Raw genomic sequence first — 16,325 nt, 5'->3', positions numbered from 1 at the left:
AACTGGCCTCCCAGGGTCTCCCCATTGCCACTGCAGTGTCTTCTCAACACAGCAGCCAGAGGAAACCTTTGAAAATAGACATCAGACCAGGTCCCTCCTTTACCCCAAATCATACAATGCCTTCCCCTAACACTCAGAGCAAAACTTAAGGTCCTCCCGGTGACCTACAGATATACCCCATCCTTTATATTTCTGATCTCCTCTCCTAACTTTTCTTCTTTCTTCTTTCTTTTGCTCCAGCCCAATCACCCTTAATGTTTCTACGACAACCCCAATATATTTCTGCCTTGGATCTCAGCCCTGGCTGTTCCTCTTTCTGCAGTCCTCTTCCCCAAGAAACGCACACAGCTACGTTTCTCACCTCCTTCAAGGACATTGGCTAGTGTCTCTCTCCCAGTGACGCTGTTCCTAACCAACCCATTCAAAATGGCAATCTTACCCCTCTCCCAGCACTCCCAATCCTTCTCCCGACTCTGTAGTGCTAATCATACTATCTTGTTTCCTTCCTATTATGATCCTGTTTTGTTATCTGTCTTCCTCCATCAGAATGTACAGAGCGGTGGCTGCATTGTAGCAAATGCTCAAGAAGACACTGCTGAACAAATGAGCTATTATCAGTTATTAATATTCAACTTGAGTTCTCACCAGGAGAGAAAAGCAAAGAGCTTTCTTAGGGTAGGGTTCGTATTAATAACATTAACAGGAGAGAAGGTGCTAGAACAGCCCAGCTCAAATGCAGGACGGCAGTAACACAGAGTATGTATATATATATATATATATATGTATATATATGTATATGTATATATATATACATATATATATATATATATATATATATCTCACTGTGAATAAACATATGGATTTTGGAGTCAGGGAGCCTGGGTTCACATCATGACTTGGCTGCCTATATATTTGGGAAAGATACTTTACTTAAGCCTCAGTAAAATGAGAATAATAATAATAACAATGCCTGTCTTGTAGTGCTGATTGATTTGTGTATTTGTTATTATTTTTTATGTATTTATTACTTATTTATTATATTATTTATTACTATTTTTATGGCATCAGGCACTGTTCTCATTGCTTTATGAACACTAACTCACTTAATCCTCATGACAGATCTATTGGTAGGAACGAGTACTATGCCCATTACCCAGATATGGGAACTGTGACACAGAAAGCTTAAGTAACTTTGTCAAAGGCATGCAGTTAGTTAAAGGTGAAGCTGGGGTTTGAGCCTGGCTATTAGACCCCAAAGTTCAGCACTGCTATCCTGATTCCCCTTATGATGAGGATTAAGTATATCTGTGCAAGTCAGGTTTCTTATCATGCTGGAGATTTAGTAAGTTCTGAAAATGTGTGGTTCTATTACTATTATTGTTACTTGATAATAATGAGTTTTGAATCTATTTTCATGGTTCAGAAATTAACATAACTATAGAAGAACCAACATAAAACACACCAAACATGCTTTTCCTAACCCTGGTCACTAAGCACAAAGCCTGGATGGAAATGAATGCACAGAACTTATAAATATGTTGACTGTTCATGAAAGTAGCTTAAATGGCAAATATGATGCACACAGATCACCTTAATGGAACACAAATCCTACATAATTTTATTGTTATCTGTGCTCTTTTTAATTCTTCCGGAGCGGGCTATATGTTTATCAATTCAAATAATTTCTAAATACCAAGAAACCCTGCTCTGTCATTCCTGTACTGAGACAATGTTGGCCAAAGGAGGGGGGCGGAATGGAGAACCCATTGTTTTAGGCAAAAACGTGGCCCAGCTGTTCTGACCCGGAGTTGCGATTACTTACAGACTGGCGGCAGCTCATACTCGACTTCAAGAACCACTCTTTCGCCAACGTTCTTCAGCAAGCTGATGATCTCATCATGGCGGAATTTGGCCAGGTTGATCCCATTCACTGCTTTGATGTAGTCCCCTACATCCAGCTGGTCACTTCTGCAACATAGGGAATGTCGCTTCAGCGGACCCGTCCTCTCTACAGGCCTATGTTTTCCACGTTCCCTTCGTGAAAATGCACCCAATCCCCAAGGCCCGTGTGGCCGGAGCCCCTGCCTTCTAGGAGCCCCTGCCTTCTAGGGTGCGGCTGTCCCCTCTCCCCGCCCCCAGCCCCGGGAGTAGGAGTACAGCTAAAGGTGGATGAGAGATTCAGCGATCCCTCCCCTGCTGACCGGGATACTTTGAAAGCCCTCTACAGCATCTGCTGTGGTCTCTAATTTTTTCCTAACCCATTGCGTCTTTTATTTTTAAAGAGCACCATGACACAAAATAAAGAGGTTTCTGGTTGCTGTTTGGTTGCTCTGCCTGTAAAGAGTTGGTTCTCTAGGAACAGAGTATCCAGATCCTGGCACACCAGGGATAAAAGGGACTTTTTCTTCCTTTTTATCTCTATCGTTTTGCTGCCAGCCTCCCAGACATTTCCTAGCTCTCAAGATCTTCCCTGGGAGTTTGCTGAGGGCAAGAAGGGTCAGCTTCTTTTGCTACTTATTGCTTATGGCAGGATTAAAAAAAAAGAAAGAAAGAAAGAAAGAAAGGAAGAAAGAAAGAAAGAACAAATTACAATGAAAGCATTGGGTTTCCGTACCGTTCTTGCCTCTCCCTGGCACCATAATAGGACTGTGGCTAATTTAGGGGTTTTAGGCAGACTTTCTTTTTTTTTTTTTTAAAGATTTTATTTATTTATTTGACAGAGAGAGATCACAAGTAGACAGAGAGGCAGGCGGAGAGAGAGAGAGAGAGAGAGAGAGAGAGAGAGGGAAGCAGGCTCCCCGCTGAGCAGAGAGCCCGATGCGGGACTCGATCCCAGGACCCTGAGATCATGACCTGAGCCGAAGGCAGCGGCTTAACCCACTGAGCCACCCAGGCGCCCGTAGGCAGACTTTATTTCTAAGGCAAGAGCAGGCAGTGAGACCAAAGACAGTCCTTACAATCTGCATCACGAATGAGGACCTTCAGTGATACTCTGTCCCCAAACAGAAACACCCAAATGCATTTATTTTATATAAGTCCAGCTCTAACCATTCCTCTTTGGCGAGCTCTCCTAATCTGCTCCCGCCTGCGGTCCCTCCATGCTGTCCCTCCTCCCTCGGGTTTACTCACTCTCACTGGACAACTTAGCCACCTGATGCTCCGTGACAATGCTCACCCTGTCGCTTTTTACTATCACGCAATGCTGTTATGGTTGCCATGCTTTTCACGCTTTTTACACCTATCTCCTCTAGTAAATTATAAGCCCCCCTAGGGTAGGGATCTTATCTGTAATTATTTTAGTTTACTACTTGGAAAAAGGTAGTGCCTTCAACAATGAATAGTTGGGCACTGATCATGTGACTGGCACAGCATCACCTTTAATTATGGCATCAATACAACTGAAGATGGCATTTCCCCCTTCTATTTACTCTCGCTTCCAGGCTATGTAGGAAAAAGTTCTGGAGATGTACGAAGCCCTAGCATCACAGATGGGCCATGACTGTTATAAAATAAAGGAGGCCATGGGGGCACAAAGAAGGCTCTCTCCTCCTGAGAAAAGGAGATTAAGGTGCTTGTGTTGACATCAGCCTACTTTATAAACAATACCCAGATTATGGAGCAATCAATTAGATGAAGCTCATATATTGTACAACCAAGCTGATCATCTAAAGTAATCACCATTCTCAATGATACTTTATAAAGCAAGAACTCTAAAACTTAATTTGTGATTTCGTGGACAAGACTATCAGTGCCCAGGATTTAAGACCCATGAACCTCACTTATAATGAAACCTGATTGTCCCCTCTAAAGTACTTGGTGACTCCGTCTGTAAAGCGAGCCCTCTTGTACCCAGCAAGCAAGACATTCTGCCTTTGGCCATGACTAGGCCAATGTGCCGTTCATCAGAACAAGGACACCGTGAGACCGTGAGACTTCATCTAAGCTTTCTATCCTTTTGGAAGTTGTGTCTTTGTCTTGATGAAAGGGAAGTTCTCACAGGTAGAAAAGCAGAGACGATATGGGACAAGGTGAACTGTCACTCAGACACTTGGAGCTGGCCTCCCTCCTCCTCTAGGCTTACCACATCCCTCCATGCCAGGCTCCTGAGTGCCCATTATATGGCTCATCTGTCCCGTTTCTGTGATCGGAGTGTCTCAATCCTACAGCAGCCCGTCTGCTGTTCAGCGGCACGTTTGGGGATTGACAGCCACACAGGCTTTTTTTTTTTAAAGATTTTATTTATTTATTTGACAGAGAGAAATCACAAGTAAGCAGAGAGGCAGGCAGAGAGAGAGGAGGAAGCAGGCTCCCTGCTGAGCAGAAAGCCCGATGTGGGGCTCGAACCCAGGACCTGGGATCATGACCTGAGCCGAAGGCAGCGGATTAAGCCACTGAGCCACCCAGGCGCCCCACACAGGCTTTTTTAAAATGAAAGTCTTCTGCGGGCCTGGTGGCTCCCCGGTGGCTCGGTACAGGCTTCTAAAAACATGCCCCAGTACGCTTCTGCCCGGCAGACGGCAGCTGTCATATTTATTTATTAGTGACCTTTTCTGATGGAGCCTCAATTTTTGCATTAATCACCCCCCTGTGTTCCTTTTCCTACACCCCTCTGAGATGCATTACCTAGCAGCAATTCCTCCTTGCCGCAGGTTCGAGACTCTGGGCTTGCCGTCCTTGTCAACTCCGCCCGATACCGTCAGCCCGAGGGTGGTGCCCTCCTTCTTCATCAGCTCAACCACGGTGGAGCCTTTGAATTCCTCTGTGAAAAGAAGAGCATTTGCCTTATTAAATGGCAGTCGAATCACGAGATACTGTTGCGCCTGGTGAAGGGACTCCTTCCCATAAACTCTCCCTGCTTTTTCTTTTACGAGAAAAGATCTGCAGCCTCTTTTCCACCACAATTTGCGGAGTATCTCAGAAAGACGTCCATGCAGGTTAAGCGGAGGAGATATTCCATTAGAGGTTATTAAAATGGGTACCAGTGGGGTAGTTCCATCTAGGGTCACAATAAAGAGGCCAGCATGGATTATATGCAAATGACAATATCTGCCCTTTGTTTTCTGTCGTTCTCAAGCGACTTTCTCGGGTTTCTCTCCTTGCAACTCCAGCGGGAAGAACTGAGAGTTGCAAGATAAGGGCCTAGAACAGAGTTTTAAGTAATGATACAACAAGAATGATTTTAAATAATAATATATATTATGCAGCAGCAAACTCCAAGCTCTCGGTGCGATTCGGCTGAATACAGCAATGGACACAAGAGAAGAGAGCTGTCTATAGGTTCAAGAAAAATATTCCTTTGAGAGGCAGGGCAGAAGGTCATGGCGGGGAGGGAGGGAAAAAAATGAAACAAGTTGGGACCGGGGAGGGAGACAAACCGTAAGAGACTCTTAATCTCAGGAAACAAACTGAGGGTTGCTGGGGGGAGGGGGGAGGGATAGAGTGGTTGGGTAGTGGATACTGGGAGGGTATGTGCTATGGTGAGTGCTGTGAATTGTGTGAGACTGATGATTCACAGACCTGTACCCATGGGGCAAATAATACATTATATATTAATAAAAAAAAAAATAAAAAAAAGAAAAATATTCCTGACTCTCTTGTTTCTCGTCTTTCAGGAAACAAAGTATAATGGCTTCAGGTAACAACTCATATCACTTTGTACAGGACATGTCACAGTATGGTAAGGCAGGGTTGATCCTCAGAATCCCCAGGTAACTGCCATAAATCCCTCATTCTACACTTTCAAGTTTAAGATCTCACAGATCTTGTCCACACAATGTCTCTACACGAAGAGGGGACCCAAATCTTCTGATTTTAGGCACAACAGAAAGTGAGAGAACTTTGAGCATATCCTTTCTTTCAGAAGTAAAAATGGGTAGTCAACCTTGACCTACCCAGAGGTTAATTATGATAAACGCCGTATTCAAGTTCTCTGTTACATTATTCCCCGCTCTGGATACACACGTTCTGGAGAGGGATGGGGAAATTCAAGTTGCCCAGTTCCTCCTGAATCACATTACGAATTTTAGGAGTTATGATCTTCTAGGACATCAAAGACACTCATATTAAAATGCAAGAATGGGGGGCACCTGGATGGTTCAGTGGGTTAAAGCCTCTGCCTTTGGCTCAGGTCATGATCTCAGGGTCCTGGGATCGAGCCCCACATCAGGCTCTTTTCTGCTTACCCCCCGCCCCCCTGCACACACACACCCCCCACCTGCCTCTCTGCCTCCTTGTGATCTCTGTTTGTCAAATAAATAAATAAAATCTTTTTAAAAAAACGCAAGAATGGACTTTCTTCTTTGAAATTAAGAAACCCAAAAGGTTACTGGTACACCTCTTCTCCTTCCTTAATTACACATAACAGAGTTAATTATTTCAAAAATCTACAGGAATGCTTACCATAAAGTTTTTAAATTGTTGCTGCTGGTATACCACCTCACTAGCCAATGAAAAAACTCAAATCATGTTTGGGAGGGAAATTTTCACTCATCTGACCTAGTAAGGAGAACAGAGTATTCTAGGAGGGAAGGCGAGGGGCCAGGCCACTGATTTCCTCACCAACATACTGAGTCACATTCCAGGCAAGGCTTTCAAGATTGTCAGGTCCTGTGACCTTAGCAACCTAGAACACCCACTGTTTCATGATAGACTCACGACCCTGCATATGTGAGTGGTACTGCTTTTTAAAGTAGAAGCCAAGGAAGAGTCTATGAGTGTGAATGATATCAGCTTCATTCTCTACATTTTGTATGAGAGACCAAACCATAATTGAAATTCAAGGATCAAAATTCTTGTCATGCGTATACAAGCACAGGGCCTTTTCCATCATTTACCAGAAGCGTTTGAAACAAAATTTCATCACTGTATGCATTTAACCTGTATCCCCTCAAATCAGAATAAAACAGCCCCCTCCTCCCATAAAAACATAAATAAGCTCAGAGCCTAACTTAACAACCAGGCCCTATAAGTCCTTCTTGGCAGGAGGCTAGGTATACATTATGTTCAAAATTAGGTTAAATAGTTAAAGTAATGAGGATGACATAGCAGATGATGACTAGACACAATATAGAGGCATAATGTGCTCAACGATTTTGCCCAACAGAAGAAATCTTTGCATTTTCTTTAAATATGTAGATCGATCCTGTATATTTAAACATTTGGTCACAGATCTGTACTTGAAGAATTGGAAGGATAGTTTTTTAAGGGCCTATTTCAAAGGTCAATCAGAAATGGACAATGAAGTAACTATGAAACACTGATAACTGGTATGGGAGAAATAAGTTTTAACTAACAGGACCTTTATTCCTACTCAGGTTTTCAAGAACATGTTTCCTGCCTAAAATGGGATACCTACACAGGTGCAGACTTATGGGATGTGGACAATGCAGTTTTCTCCAGAAGGGACCCAGGTCCTTACCAGGCTTCTGGCTGAATCCTGGAAATCTAGAAAAAGCTTAATTCCTTTAGTTTAATTTGTTCTTGTTAAAATATAAATCTATCTGGGCTTCTTTTTAAACTGGTAATAGTCAATTACCTTCTTATTTTAAAATCTTTCCAAACTTTCTCCAAGTGCTAGTTTTAGTAACTTGAAAGAGAAAATATTGACACGCCAGTTAATTGAGTAATTTGTGCATTCATGGATTTGAGCATTTACTGAGTGCCTACTATGAGCCAGACAATGAAACTCAAGAGATGAAAAAGTCACAGATGCTTGCAGCCTAATCACAGAGGCAAATGAGTCCCAGACCACCATGTCAGAGTGTGTTCTGGGGCAAGGTGGCCACATGAGAGACGGGCTTGGCTATGATGTAAAGGGAAGAGCGGCTGTTCCCAATGCTGCATCTATTTCACAATTTTGTCTCCTGTCTAATCTGTCTGTATTTATCGACCAGGATAAGCTGAGCAGAACAGACTAAAGGAGGAATCTAAATTAGGAAAAACTCAGGAGTAAAGAGAGAATATTGTTGCAAGAAAATGTGCTGAATCATGTGAATGTTAACTGCCAGTAAGCATATCTAGACCCCAAAGGACTGACTAAATCTTCTGCGGGTGTTTCGAAGGAACAGGAGAAAAGCAGCAATTGGGAGAGGGAGGAACATGCTTCTGGAGTTTACTTCCTGCTAATCTGCACTCTCCATAAGATGAATCGATCATGTTATGTATTTTTTGGTGTTTCATGTTTGCATAATGATCTAATGGCAAAGAGAAATGATGACAGATGCATGCAATTGCATGAGTTCATGTACATAGCAAAGCTTACTGAACAAAACTCTGCAGCGAAACACTGGAACTTAGGCTAGTCAATATGTAGTGACAATTTCTTTCTTTGTAATTTAAATTGTAAACATCCCTTCCCAAATTAAGAGGACCACGTACAGAAGACTGTAGCTTCCCCAAATTAGCAAGCAGCACAGGGAACAGATGATGCCCAACTGGCAAGGAATGAGATGGTTCTGGATTAGACGTTTTCCTTCATCACCATATTTAATTATCTTAGCAAAGAAATTGCAGGTTTATATCTGTATCTGTACTCACTCAACATAGCCAACAAGAATCACACCGATAGGGGCACCTGGGTGGCTCAGTGGGTTAAGCCTCTGCCTTCGGCTCAGGTCATGATCCCAGGGTCCTGGGATCAAGCCCCGCATCAGGCTCTCTGCTCAGCAGGGAGCCTGCTTCCTCCCTCTCTCTCTCTCTCTGCCTCTCTGCCTACTTGTGATCTCTGTCTGTCAAATAAATAAATAAAATCTTTAAAAAAAAAAAGAATCACACCGATAGAATGGGATTTAGTTGTTTGCTGTTTCCCTTGGATTTGTAATTCAATCTTCTTGATTACTGAACTCCAGAAAGCTTTAAGGAAAGTAATAGTGAGGCCTGGTGAGAGCAAGAGAATTACAAAAAGTTCTTGCAAACAAGGAAGTTCAATAACATAGAGAGTTACAAAATTAATATGCAGGAAACCATGTCCTTTACATAAACAAATAGATGGTTAGAAGTTATCATAGAAGGAAAAAAAAGCCATTTACAATAAAAAAAAAAAAAAAAAAATCCCAGGAAAAAATTTAATGAAAAGGTACAAGATTTACATGAAGACAACATCAAAAACATTTCTGAGGAACAGAAGATGAGAACAAATGTAAACGTACTGCACTGATTCATTCAATAAAAAAATGAGCACTTACTACATGCCATGCATCGTTCTAGGCTTTGGAGATATAAAACTGAACACAACCAAGAAAACCCTTGCCATCTAGGAATTAATATTCTAGTAGGTAGCATAATCTAACATCAAAAATACGTCAATTCTCTTTAATCTCTGAAGTTCATAATATCAATAAAAATGCCAATAAGATTTTTTGGACCCAAGATATATTTAATATTATTGCAAAAATGGGACATGCATCCTTGCAAAGATTCTGCAAATAATTGTTGTTCCAAAGTAGAGCTGTTTAATGTTGCTATGAAAGAATATAGAGAGCCTGTCCATGATGCCAACTGAATGAGGTACTGGAGTCATGACTGGAGGTTATGCTATTAATTATAGATACCCAGATACTCTGGAAGCATGAGACTGGAGTGGGAAGGTTGGCAAAACCTCTGTGTATGCCTTGCAGATGTTGGTCAGAGTCTGGACCTTCTAGGCTTTACCAAAGGAGAGAAGCAGAAAGAAAGAAAGGAAGGAAGGAAGGAAGAGAGGGAGGGAGAGAGGAAGGAAGGGAGGGAGAAAGAAAGAAAGAAAGAGAGGGAGGGAGGAGGGAGAGAGGGAGGGAGGAAGAAAGAAAGAGAGAGGAAGGAGGGAGGGAAAAAAGAAAAAAGAAAATAAGTAGCATAGACATAGGGCCTTCAGGACCCATCATCAGACCATCCTAGTGTTTTGTAATACTGATTTGCATAAAAGAAAGGTATGGCATAAGAATCATATTCTGTTTCATAAAACTCTTTGGCATCTGGACATTCTGGCTTCATGGCTTATTTTAAAAAATATAATTGGTGGTTATTACGGAGGGCACGTATTGCATGGAACAATGGGTGCGGTGCATAAACAATGAATTCTGGAACACTGAAAAGAAATTTAAAAAAGAAATAAAAATTAAAAAAATATATACTATTAGTTTACTGTGGGAGAAAAAAATCTGCAAACACAAATTATGTGAAATGTGATATAAAAAAAAAAAAGTCAAGAAAGGGCTGTCATGGTGCAACCTGCGAGGACCCTTATCAGGCTGGGCAAGTAGCGCTCTGGATGGCTCCTTGGAAGAGTGATCCCTGAGTTTTCTTGACAAGAGCCTCAGTTCAGCAAATGGAGAAGGGAAGGTACTAGAGGCACAGGAACAGTAAATGATAGGTGATTACATGGGTTCTGGGAAGAGGCTATCCATCAGTTCAATTTGCACTTTGTCCATTAGGCTGTGTGTTAGAATCACCAGGGGAGCTTTTCAAATACCAATGCCTGGGCCAAACCCAGAACAAACCACCAGAGTACCCCCTGATGGTAATTTTTTAAATTAAACTTTAAAATTTGAGATAACTGTAGATGCTCATGGAGTTCTAGGAAATATTGTAGAGATCCTGTAGAGCCTCTGTCTTGTTTTTGCTTGTGGTAACATCATGTGAAACTGTAATACAATATCGCAAGCAGGATATTGACATGATGCTGTCAAGATACAATATAACAAGTTCCCACACCCACTTCTCTCCTCCCTGGACACCTTCCTTAACCCTAGGCAAACCCTAACCCATTCTCTGTGCTCATAACTTTGTCATTTTAAGACTGTTAAATAAATTGCATCATACAGTTTGAAACCTTTGTGGTTGACTTTTTACATTCTGTACAATCTTCTATACTGTAACAATAGTTTGTTCCTTTTTATTGCTGAGTAGTAGTCCATGGCATAGATATACCACTGTCTGCTTAACCATTTACCTGTTGAAAGATGTGTAGGTTGTTTGTTGCTTGGGACTGTTATGAATAAAGCTACTGTAAACATTCATGCACTGGTTTTTGTGTGAACCATAATAATTCATTTCTCTGGAATAAATGTCCAGGAGTACAACTGCTGGGTCATATGGTAGTTCTATATTTCCTTTTCTTTTTTTGATTATTTAATTTTATTATATTAGTCATCACACAGTACTTCATCGGTTTTTGATGTAGTAGTGTTCCATGATTCATTATTTGCATATAACACCCAGTGCTCATTGCAATACGTGCCCTCCTTAATACCCATCACTGGGCTCACCCATCCCTCCATGCCCCCCTCTGAAATCTTCAGTTTGTTTCCTGGAGTCTATAGTCTCTCATGGTTCATCTCCCCCCCTGATTCCCTCCCCTCATACTTACTTTTCTACTAAATTGCTAAATTGTTTTTCAAGATAGCCATACCATTTTATATCCCCACCAGCAGTGTATGAATGATTCAGTTCTTCTACATCCTGTCCACTACTTGATGTTAGCCATACTGATAGGTGTGTCAGTAATATCTAATTATGGTTTTAATTTTTGCGTAATTTGAGTCATTTCCCTAATGGAAGGGAAATAGAAATAGAGGGGAATACTGAGTGCCTATGAGCCAGACAATGAAACTTGAAGATGAAAAAGTCACAGATGCTAGCAGCCTAGTCAGAGAGGCAAATGAGTCCTAGACCACCATTTGTGGTCTGTGTGTGTATTTATTTGCCATCTGCATATCTGACAGATGACGTATCTTGCCATCTGATATTTCTTAGGTGAAATGTCTCTTTATGTCCTTTGCCTATTTTCTTTAGATCACTTGCTTTTTTACTATTGAGCTTTGAGAATTGTTATATATTTGAGGTAATAATCCCTTGTTGATGATGAGATTTGCAAATATTTTCTCCCAGTCTGTAGGTTTTCTTTTCACTCTTTTAACAAGGTCTTCTGTAGAGCAAATATTTTTAATTTTGAGGAAGTGTAATTAGTCAATTTTTCCTTTTATGGGTCATGTTCTTGTCAATTCTAAGAAATCTTCACCAAGCTTCAGATCTTGAAAATTTTCTTTCTTCTATAGTTTCTAAAATTTCTATAATAATATTATAACATACTATAACCATAATATTATAGAACTACCCATTTTGAGCTAAATTTTATTTAAAGTGTGAGACTCAGTAAAAAATTCATGTATTTTTTGAGGGGAAAGTTCTATAGATGACCAATTGCTCCAATACCATTTGTTGAATAAGCTATCTTTCCTCCATTAATTGCTTTTGCACATTTTCAAAAATCAATTATTTTATATACCATTACTAAGTACTTCTGATTCTTTCAATTTATATATTATTTTATTATTTTTTTTCCAAGTTGCCAGTAAGTGGTTAGGATACAATATATACTGTGTTTGTCAATTTCCAGATTCTTCATTCTTTATTTTGTTCCAATGATGTATTTATCCCTCCACAGATACCACACAGTCCTTATTACTGTATCTATAAAACGAGTCTTGAAATTGGGTAGGCTGATTCCTCCCTCTTTACTGTTCCTTTAAAAAATTATTTCAATTATTTCTTTGCCTTTCCATATAAATTTTGGAATAGTATTGTCTATATCTACAAAAACTTTACCTGGGATTTTTATAGGATCTGCATTAAGACTGTATGCCAGTTTAGAAAGAATAGACATCTTTACTATGTTGAATCTTCAAATCTATGAATCTGTTATGTCTCTCCAGTTACACAGACCTTCTTTGATTCATTCATCGGCAGAGCGTAATTTTCAGCATATAAGTTCTATACATGGTTTATTAGTTTTACACCTGAATATTTCATTTTGGGGGTAACAACTGTAAATGGTATTATGTTATTAATTTTGATGTACATATATTCATTGCTAGTATATACATGTATAATTGATTTTTGTATATTAATTTTGTATCTTGTGGTCTTACTGAACTCACTTAATACTTCAAGGAGGTTTTTTTTGTTTGTTTTGGCTTTCTTAGGGTTTTCTATGTAGACCATCATGTTCTCTGCAAAAAAGGATAGTTTTATTTGTTTCCAATCAGAATGCCTTTTATTTTTCCTTTCTAGCATAAAGCATGAGTTAGAAATCCCAGAACAATGTTGAATGAGTGGTAAGAGTAGATATCCTTGCCTTCTTTCCTGTTTTAGGGGAAAGACATCAGGTGCTTCATCATTAAGTATTATGTTAGCTGTAGGTTTTTGTAGATACTCTTCATCAAGCTGAGGAAGTTCCCCTCTATTTCTATTTTTCTGAGAATTTTTATCATGATGAGTATGAATATTGTCAATTTTTTCACCTTGATTAGTTGTGGATCATGTGATTTTTCTTCTTTAAAGTGATAATGTAGTGGCTTACACTGATTTTCTAATATTAAACCAATCTTGCAAACCAGAAATCAGTCCTAGTCATTCATTATATATAATTCTTTTTATACATTGATGGATTCTATTGCTAATATTTTGGTAAGGATTTTCTTTGCATCTATATTCATGAGGAATATAGTACGTAGTTTCTTTTTGTGCTACCTTTGGTTTTGGTATCAGGGTAATAATACGAGTTTCATAATATGAATTGGAGAATACATTCCTTCCTTTTCTATTTTCTGAAGAGATTATACAGAATTGGTGTTTATTCTTTTTAAATATTTGGTGTAATTTTTCAATGAAGCCACTTGAATCTGAACTTTTTTTTCTTTTGCAGGTTTTAGATTACAAATTCAATCTCCTTAATAGTTATAGGACTATTCATATTAACTATGTCACATTGTGGTGAGTTGTGGTACATTGTGCTTTTCAAGGAATTGGTCCATTTCAATTATGAAAATCCTTGCAGGTGGGGGAACTGGGCATAGGTATTTTTTTTAAAGCTCTCCAGGTGATTCTGACATGGAGTCAAGTTTGAGAGATACTGATTTAGAGATTGGTGCCATGAGGAAAGATGGGTAGAAAACAGATTGGGAAGCAAACAAAGAAATTGCTCAGATTTAAGTTTTAGGAAAGGTAAGCCTGTTATTAGGTAAAGTAGTGGACTTGGTAATGATGGCATGAAGTGTTAAGGAGAAAGGTATTAGATTTGGGTCAAGGAGAACCATTAAAAGCCACTGCAGTAAAATAAAATGTAAGTTAGACTTTGTTGTGACAACAAATAAAAAAATGAGCAATTGCTCAACCACAACAGAAGTTTATTCTGCTCATATATAAGCCTAAGGTGGGTGTTCCTGATCAGCACCCAGGTCCTCTCCACATAATGGTTCAGGAATCTACACTTTGTTCCATTTTTACAACTGTCATCTTCCAGGACTCTGGTTTCCAAGTTATGAACTAAGATGCCTCAAGGTTCCCTAGTGAACTCACAGGACCACCGTAGACTATTTTAAATTTTTGAGGAACATAGAGCCATCTTGATATCTGTTGGACACAATACCACCTATTATCTTGAAGTAGTTTTGCTCAACATTGAATAATACTGCATTGCTTTTGTTGATGTCCTACCTTTCCAAAGTTAGGTTTTGAGTTTTATAAGAAGGGAGCTCCATGTGAAAATCAATGTAGAACAGGAAATAAAGCTGTTAATGTTTGATCTGAAAGTCTGAGAAGTTGTGCAGTGCCCAATAAACAAATATATACCATTCTAAGTACTTCTGATTCTTTCAGTTTGTATGTATTATTTTTTTTTCAAATTGCTAGTAAGTGGTTAGGATAATATGTACTATGTTGTTTGGACTTAGCTACTTAATAAATGGAACTATTGATATTTCATTTGACCTGGAGCTCCTGTAAAAAAAAAAAATTAATTACTGAGACATTAAGGGCTTTACAACTGAGAAAGTTTGGAAACTTCTGCTCTAGGACTTTAACCTGTCTTCATGCACCTGCAGCAAGGGGAAAAAGAACTTTTTTAAAAGCCACACTGGTCTGCTTCTGTTCACATTCCAATGGCAAGAACTCATTCCATGTCCACACCTAACCATAAGGGAGGCTAAGAATTGGAATGTAGACAGATGCCAAAGCAATAAAGGTAGGCTGGGTTTTTAGGGACAGGAAGGAAACATATGAAAGACTGAAATCCATCAACAGCTATATGGATGGTATGGATTCCAGATATATTGAGGAAGAACTGCCCAGAGTCAGAGACAAATCACTATGTGGGGAGTGAGGAACTGTGATGGGCTAGAGGACCTCAAGGATTCAAACTCGTTTGATTGGGGAATATTGATGTGTGTCACTAAGAAAGGGAATCTGGAAAATGAGAGGAAGTTTCTGTGGCTGTGTCTCATTGGAGAGGGGACAGTCACATGATATAATACCATATATAGAGAAGGAAAATGTGACTTAAATATCAGGGGAAAAACCTAGTGCTAGGATAGTTTTTGTCATACCTTAAACAAAGTGAGTGGTCTGTAAGACCCTCACCCTACAGCTGTAAAAAAAAAAAAAAAGAAAGAAAGTACATTTTAAAAGCAACCTCCATAGGCCCATTCAGCCAAATAAGCATTGGTGAAACTCTTTACTTCTTGAAGTTCCATTAACTACACAGATTTTACAAAAAGATATCATAACCAGTGAAATGGAAATACTACTGATGAATACTCTATGCCGTAAGTCACAAATTTCCCAACGCTAGTGATAAGGATAGTGTTTCCTTCCCCCTCCCCCACATCCCCAGTGCGTAGAACGGTGCCTGGCATATTAGTAGGTATTCCTGGTAACTGCTGAATGAACGAGCACATCAGCTCCAACAGAGGGAATTATGACTAGGCAATGAGAATTGGCTTGCAGCAAACAGAATTATTGTTGGATGGTGCGGAAGCAAAAATGATAAAGGAGAAGAATTTAAACAGCAGAAGACATGGTTATTTCCCTAAGCTTACTTGGTCGATCATCATCATCGTTATTATTTTTACCATTTCTTTAGTGAGGGGGATTGAGGCCCACACCAGAATACAATAGCTATATCTGTGTATTACTTTTGGAGAGAATATTACTGCTCACACTACAGTTTTATCTATATATTACTTTTAGTGGTGCCACTAGGAAGTTTATCCCCCTCAGGAAATAAGCAGATGCTTTTTCCAATACTCATTCCAAGTTCCTCCTAACAACCCCTGGTTCAGCAAAGCTGCTGGGATCAAAGCTGGGTTTCTGTGATGAATGGCTGTATTTTCAGTCTCAGTTCTTGCCACTCAGACTTGCAGAGAAAGGTCTTCTGGTGCTTTCTAACTCTGTGTAGTGACATGAAGAATGGACCTGAATTTCTCTCATCCCCTGGGAATCTGAGCATAAGTTAGATGAGTGGCAGGGATGTACAGCACATAAATATTACCCAGCACAAATATTCATGTGAAACA

At 39.7% G+C, this 16,325-nt stretch overlaps 1 protein-coding gene across 1 annotated transcript in view; it reads right to left on the bottom strand.

Moving 5' to 3' along the window:
• The window catches only part of LOC111142185 (glutamate receptor interacting protein 1), a 231,027-nt gene that overhangs the window by 143,639 nt on the left and 71,063 nt on the right, over window positions 1-16,325 (bottom strand). Inside the window, exons 3-4 of the mRNA XM_022495196.1 lie at window positions 4,624-4,759; window positions 1,823-1,968 (exon numbers count right to left, since the gene is read on the bottom strand). Of these exons, the coding sequence (XP_022350904.1) occupies window positions 1,823-1,968; window positions 4,624-4,759 (282 nt within the window). The remainder of the gene's footprint in view (window positions 1-1,822; window positions 1,969-4,623; window positions 4,760-16,325) is intronic.

Source organism: Enhydra lutris, unplaced genomic scaffold (genome assembly GCF_002288905.1).
Source record: "Enhydra lutris kenyoni isolate GAN:26980312 unplaced genomic scaffold, ASM228890v2 scaffoldscaffold7, whole genome shotgun sequence".
Lineage (NCBI taxonomy): Eukaryota > Metazoa > Chordata > Mammalia > Carnivora > Mustelidae > Enhydra > Enhydra lutris.
The sequence above is the reverse complement of the archived record's forward strand: the minus strand, read 5'-3'. Positions and strand labels throughout refer to the sequence as shown.